The 6,954-nt window shown below is 40.0% G+C and overlaps 1 protein-coding gene across 2 annotated transcripts in view; it reads right to left on the bottom strand.

Moving 5' to 3' along the window:
- The window catches only part of zgc:173742 (DNA topoisomerase I, mitochondrial), a 35,201-nt gene that overhangs the window by 14,634 nt on the left and 13,613 nt on the right, over positions 1–6,954 (bottom strand). For both annotated transcript variants that reach the window (XM_034879247.1, XM_034879246.1), the window contains exons 11-14: positions 4,770–4,957; positions 3,023–3,167; positions 2,248–2,391; positions 1,506–1,691 (exon numbers count right to left, since the gene is read on the bottom strand). In XM_034879247.1, coding sequence (XP_034735138.1) covers positions 1,506–1,691; positions 2,248–2,391; positions 3,023–3,167; positions 4,770–4,957 — 663 coding nt within the window. The remainder of the gene's footprint in view (positions 1–1,505; positions 1,692–2,247; positions 2,392–3,022; positions 3,168–4,769; positions 4,958–6,954) is intronic.

Below are 6,954 nucleotides of genomic sequence, written 5' to 3'. Positions count from 1 at the left end.
CCCCCCCCCCCCCCGTTTAGTTTTTTCTGCATGCCTCCGCAACGTGTGACATAAGACAGCCAATCAAAAAACATTAGATCTTGGTAAAAGCATGCTTATTGGCTCTCTGACTCTGATGAGATTTACTCTTAGGTATTGAAATGTGGTATTAAATGGCAAAGCATTTTCAGGTAATTCGGTCAGTGCCTGAAAAGTACTAAATTCAGTAAGCTGCTCTCTCAGATACTGTGTTGTTCAACTCCAGTCAAGCTGTTCTTGTTCACATGCACCCGCAGACTAAGTATTCTGTGGTCACAAGTTAAAAATAAGTTTGGACTGCAACAATTGATCATTCATTTCATCCATTACTGTTTATTTTCCCGATCATTCATTTTATAAAATGCCAGAAATTAAGACCATGCTTTTCACAAGTTATGGCAGCCAAACCTTTGCCTTAAAAAAGCTTTTTTTTTGTCAGACCATAAATGAAAAATTAAAAAGTAGAAAAAATAAAGATTTTGCTGTGTTGTAAGAATTGACAAAGTGTTACCAGCAATTGTGGCATAAATGCTGCAACAGTGAACTTCATATACAATTCCTGTTGTATTATTAAGCACCACTTATGTAGTATAAGCGTGGCCAAAATATACAAACAGTGTCCTGATGCTTAGATGCACAGACCAACTCCAAGTTACCTCAGTTAGTGGGTTAAGAATTCACCAGGCAGATCAAAACTTCTAACAGACAGACACTGAGCATTACAGCCACAGGAGTCCAATCTACCACTGTTCCTGCCCTGAGGACATTTCTCAGTTCCCTTTCTGCTTCAGGCTCTGTCGATATGCATGCAAGTGACCTTCTCTGCAGGAACTTCTGACAAAACCCTAAGGGCAAAACCTAGATTAACATTTTGTTATTTAGAGCATTTTACACACCACAAAAAAATACGCCTCCCTCTCCCCTTCAAACCCTACAACCAATTTAATCAATTATTCATTTCTTAAACTGCACTGTAATCTGTATTCTTGTATTTGCATCATATTCTATTTAAGCATGGGTTCTGTTTCTATCTCTTTGCAATTGCTTTTGTTTTATGTGAAGCACTTTGAATTGCCTTGGTGCTGAAACGTGCTATAGAAATGAAGTTGGATTGTCTGTCGCCAGGGCCGAGAGAACAGGCTGTGCCGTCTGTCTAGGGGAAAGTGTTTACCACAAGACAACCATTTTCTGCTCGTCATTATATTTTATACGCTGTCTGCGTGGAGTTTTGATAAGGGTAACCACACTTGCAAAACGCTTAACCGATACCCAGTGTGACTTAAACAGCCGAGGCGACTTAGTTTCGCTCCGTTTGCACCACTGCGCGCGGTTGTTGGAGCCCCGTTCTCGGTCAACATGTAGAGGGGACAGCGCTCTCAGGTGCTGGATTGTATTTATTGCAAATTGGTCCTTGGCAGTACCAACGTAGTTTGATCGGTACCCAACCCTAGCACGGCGGTGCTTTTGTGCACTTTTTGTTTCTTTACCTTTCTGACGACGGGGACCTTGTTGTAGTAGCGAATGGAGTCTTTACCCAGGAAGTCGAATTCCACAACACACTCGTTGCCCTCCAGTTTCTCATGGAGGGTGATGTGCTCCACACGTAGCGAGCAGCAACCAACTGTGTCTGCCGTCTCTCCCTCTTCTTTCTCATTACCAGCTCTCAGTGCCAGCTTTTTTGGGTCAGAGGACACAGATAAATGCAAATCAAATCCACACAAACTCTCCAAGCACCTTCGCCACAGTACCGCCCATTCACAGAGCCACTCAGACTCAAGAACCACTCAGAATCAAATACATACACACAACAAGAAGTAGGAACAAAGAACTGCATGGTAAACAACAACAAAGAATCAGAATTTAAATAGCCTTTGGCATGAGCCAAATACAATCACACACTCAATCTATCATTTCACTCAATGCAGACCAAGATAATTAGCTTGCGGTCGCTGGAAGAAAAGGCCTACGTACAATCCATTTATCTCATTGCAAAAGATCTTGCATCCAGTTATGTGGGATGACAGAAATGGCAATCAAGACATTGCATTGATTTCCAATATGTTCATATGGCTTTCTGTTTCAAACCTAAACACTAAGGAGAATCTGTAGAATTTACAGCAGTTTATTTCGAGCATTGGTGTGTAAACATTGTAAAACTTGGTATCCTAAACGCTTCATCTTTACGTCAGGGCCTAAGTTTTTCCTTTGAGCAATGGCTCAGAATCAGACCTTGTCTATGAAGTAGAGGGCCACAGCTCTTTGTCTTGTGCCCATCTCTTTAGATTTCAGATCCTGGTTGTACTGGTTGCGGATGTCGTCCACGCATGACTTCAGCTTCCGAGCAACCTCGTATTTCTCCCAGTCCTTCTCTCCCTTTGTAGGATGAAAGCAGGGAACGATGGAGGAAGAGAGGTATTGACAAAGCGGAAGCAACAGTGAGCAGGAAGGGGAAAAGTGAAGAAAGGGAGACAGTGAGAAGGAGGGATAATCATAGAGGAACAGCAGAGAGAGGAAAGAGGAGAAAAACAAAACATAAAACTAAAGAAACAGAATGACAACATAAAGGAATTCTGTTTGAAAAACATTATTCAAAATGGTAATCATGACATGAATGCAGGCTGTTATGTCACTCAAGTATATAAGTTTAATGACAAAATGTGCTTATGACTTTTTAATATATATATATATATATATATATACACACACACGCACACTTATATTAATAAGCACATTTTGTCCTACAACACGTGTGACGTCGCTTACAGAACTTTTAAGAGGCAAGCAGTTGAGTACAGAGGCTGCAATGGAGACACTTGACTGGTGGTGCATGCAGGTGCCTTCCGGAAGGTTAAGTGAGTTTATTTATTAACTGTAAAGTTAAACATTTGAGTTTTGTAAAGCCACACAACCAAACACTGACAGTGTCTGCCTGTCCCCATACTAAAACAATATATACTGTATGTAGGAGCATTTCTTGCCTGTTTGCAGCAGACTAGCAGGCTACCTTGAGTTTAGAGTTGGCATTGAGCATGATGTATTTAATGGCGCCCTGGATGTTCTCAGTCCAGCTGGCCAGCCATGTCACAGAGTTGTCATGTCGAACCTCCTTCCAGCGGTGACCAGCAGGCGGCTCGGGGACACAGGATTCTCTGTCAATGAAAAAACCAGACTAGGTTGAAACCTAGTATATGGCTGGACCGTGGTATGGTCAATGTGCAAAATTGTTCCAGGGATACTCAGCAAGGTATAAAATGTGAATTCCTGAATATTAAAAGATCATCTGTATTATATGTTTGCTGCAAACTGAAGTAGCATATCACATGGCATGGATATGTTTAAAAGAAAAAGATAATAAAGCTATGTTTGAGAAAAATTAACTGAGGATAGCTTTTCAATGTTACCATGCTAATTTAATTGTTGTTCTGAATTACTCATCTAATTAATCTTACTTTGTAAAACAGACCGGACCAAGGTTGCACCCCATGGCAATTATGAACTCAAGGTCTCAATAAGCTGCAGGATGTTTTATGGACAAACTAACCTACATCTAGGACATTTTCTCCCACCTTACAACGTCACGCTCAGCTCTATTTGTTACACTGAAAACTGGAGGTCCCACTGGCAATGGTTTCCTGCTTTTTATTGCAGAAAACGTTTAGCTCATTCAACTATTGAGCTTAACTTATTGCAGAGAAATCCCTATGAGCTAAAACATTCTGATGACTTAGGGCTGCACAATTAATCGAATTTTTTAGTCTGCAAGACTTTAGTGTTTTTTTTTTTTTTTTAAGCTACTGCTACATTGTTGCATTCAGCTACATGCAACAGCAGTAAAATATGTCATCTTGGCTGTCAGTGTTGTTAAAATCTCCCCAATTTCAGGTTAAATTAGTGTTGAAACATATCCAATTGGGTAGCGTTTGGTTTAGAAGCCTTTATCTGCAATTTACGGCAGAAGAAAGGAGGGCGCCTTAAAGAGACAGGCCGTCCAACAGCTTTTAACAATAAAAATTTTAAAATGTAAATGTAAGCATGTAAAAATGTCCTAGTACAAACACAAAATACAAGTATGAACCTGAAAAATGCTATATAATGGTGCCCCTTTAAAGATGATTTTTCCTTTTTTTCATAGTGTGTGGGCCAGTTTATTGTTCACCTGGTTTTCAGCAGTATTCACAGCATTGGAGTACAGGCTACAGCATCCTGCAAAGGCTCAAGCCTTCTAAACATAAATGTAGGACACCAGTACCAGAAATTGATACTTCAGTTGCAATCTCGGTCCATGTCAGATGAATTAAAGTACAAACTCTTTCTCAGCACGCCAGGTTACTGAGATTGAATACATCATGTATAACTATGATTCCTGAGTGATGTAACATACCATATTTCGTAGGCTCCCTGGAGAAAACATTCATTTAGTCAAAAACAATTTCAAACAGTGCACCATCTGTAGCAGTGTATTACCATTGCCTGTGCAGCTTTCAATATGGAAACGCGTTGTTGCATGGTAAGATAAATGGAATAGTTCCTTTTTCAAATTATTTCACTATGCTTGACAGCTTCTAAACACTATGTGCATCAAGGTCTCCCAGCTAGCAGGTCACACCAAGAGGTGTGACAACTGGGCTTTTAGCAGCTAAGGTGATGGAGTTTTAGTAAATCCTGCTTTTCGTCAGGCCAGCCTTTACTTAGGCATCACTAAACGAACACACATCTCTGTACATGGTTTCATTCCTTTGGCCCAGTCTCACCTGCTGCAGTTGATGATGACGTCCTCTGGTTGGATCCTTTTCTTCAGCATGCCCTGTTTGGGATGCTCGCCTCTACCCCGGAACAGCCCGGGAGGCTCAATCTTAAAGTTGCCGATGCGCTCTTTGTGGTGATCTAGAAGGCAGTAGCCGTATTCATCCACTATCTTCTGGTTGGCCTCTTTCAAAACCTACAAAAAAAACCAAATCAGGTTTATTGCCAAGTAAGTGCTTACAAGGAATTTGCCTTGGTGGGTGTAGCTTAGATAAACAACACACATATTGAACATGGATATAAAATAAACAAATATATATACACAAAATAACTGTTTAACATAAGAAAAAAAAAACTGAACCGATTAAGTTCAGAATGTGCAAATAATATGCGCAATGGGCATGTGTAGAGAATAGTCCATAGGGCATTTTATAAAAATTTAGCATAGAAAATCTGCTTAGAAATAAAGGAATTATTAGATAGAACAATACTATGCCATTCTGATAAATAAAAACATCACGTTAATTAATAGTTTCATTAGTTTTCATTTGAAACAAATTTAATATCCGAATACAATACCCATTTTTTATAGGCTAAGTTAAAATAATTTCAGTGCTAGTTCCATGGTATTAGAATTTGGGTTAGTCATCATGGAATCATTCATTGGTCATGTGACTAGGCCTGGGAGGATTGGAAAAACAGGCAGCCAAGTGACAGTGCTCTGATCCAACTGAAATCCCAAATGTCAGATGGACAGCGCTTTAGCCCAGTGGATTGGCCCCCTGCTAGCACTGCCCCTGCCCGGAGGCAACACATAACAAAAACAATAATTTGAAAAAAATAATGATCCAGAACCAAAATAATTCATGCTGACATTCTTTAGAAAGGCACAGGAAGAAGAAGAGTAGCAGTTATGGAGACAACATATACAGTTGTGTTCAAAATAATAGCAGTCCAACATCACTAACCTCATAACTCATATTTTGGTAGAACTGATATTTCTACATGGCAAATAATTTACTAGTAATTGTTGTAGAGTCATAGAAAACCAACAGACCCAACAGTCATGACATGCATGCTGCTCATTCTGTGTAATTGAATCTGTAATTATTGAAAGGGTCATGTTAAAAATAATAGTACTGTGTTTAATTAGTGAAGTGATTTATTCTGTATAGAAACAGGTGTCAATTCTGGCCCATATTTAAGGAAGGAAGGAAGGAAGGAAGGAAGCAAATGTTGTGCATGCTGGTTATATTTCATTTCACACTGAAATAAAAAATGGGTCGTTCCAGACATTCCTCTGAGGAACAGCAGACTTTGATTAAAAAGTTGATTGGAAAAGGGGAAAATATATAAAGACGTGCAGCAAATTATAGGCTGCTCAGCCAAAGTGATTTTAAATGCATTTAAATGGAATCCAAAGTCTGACAGACGTGGGGAAAACGGTCTACCATATTGGATGGATCAAAGAACAGCCAAAATGGGAATGGCTCAACCAATGATCAGCTCCAGTAAAATCAAAGAAGACTTAAAGTTACCTGTTCATACTGTTATGATCAGAAGAAGGCTTTGTGAAACAAAGCTATCAACTAGAAGCCCCCGCAAAGTCCCATTAATGGAAAAAAAAGACATGTACAGAAAAGGTTCAAATTTGCCAAAGGACACATTGACTGGCCAAAGGAGAAATGGCGCAACATTCTGTGGACTGATGAGAGAAATAAATTGTTCTATTTGGGTCTAGGAGCCGCAGACAGTTTGTCCGACACACCCCATGTACTGAATTCAAGCCACAGTACACTGAAGACAGTAAAGCATGGTGGTGCAAAAATCCTGTTATAGGGATCCTTCTCATACTGTGGTATTGGGCCTATTTATCGCATACCAGGGATTGTGGATCAGCCTCAATATATCAAAATACTTGAAGAGGTCATGTTGCCTTATGCTGAAGAGGAAATGCCTTTGAAATGGGTCTTTCAACAAGACACAAGACACATGGTGCTTACACACCAGTAAGCAGACAGTTTTGGTTCCAGATAAACAAGACTGATGTTATGGAGGGGCCAATCCAATCCCTGGACCTCAATCCCATAGAACACAAAAACGCTGTTTCTGAGGCAAAACCCAGTGATGCAGAGGAACTGTTGGATGTAGTTCAATGGTCCTGGGTTGGAATACCTGTTCACAGGTGCCAGA

This window comes from Etheostoma cragini, chromosome 8, assembly GCF_013103735.1.
Source record: "Etheostoma cragini isolate CJK2018 chromosome 8, CSU_Ecrag_1.0, whole genome shotgun sequence".
In the NCBI taxonomy this organism is placed as follows: Eukaryota; Metazoa; Chordata; class Actinopteri; order Perciformes; family Percidae; genus Etheostoma; species Etheostoma cragini.
Note: the sequence above shows the minus strand (reverse complement) of the source record. Positions and strands in the feature narration are given on the sequence as shown.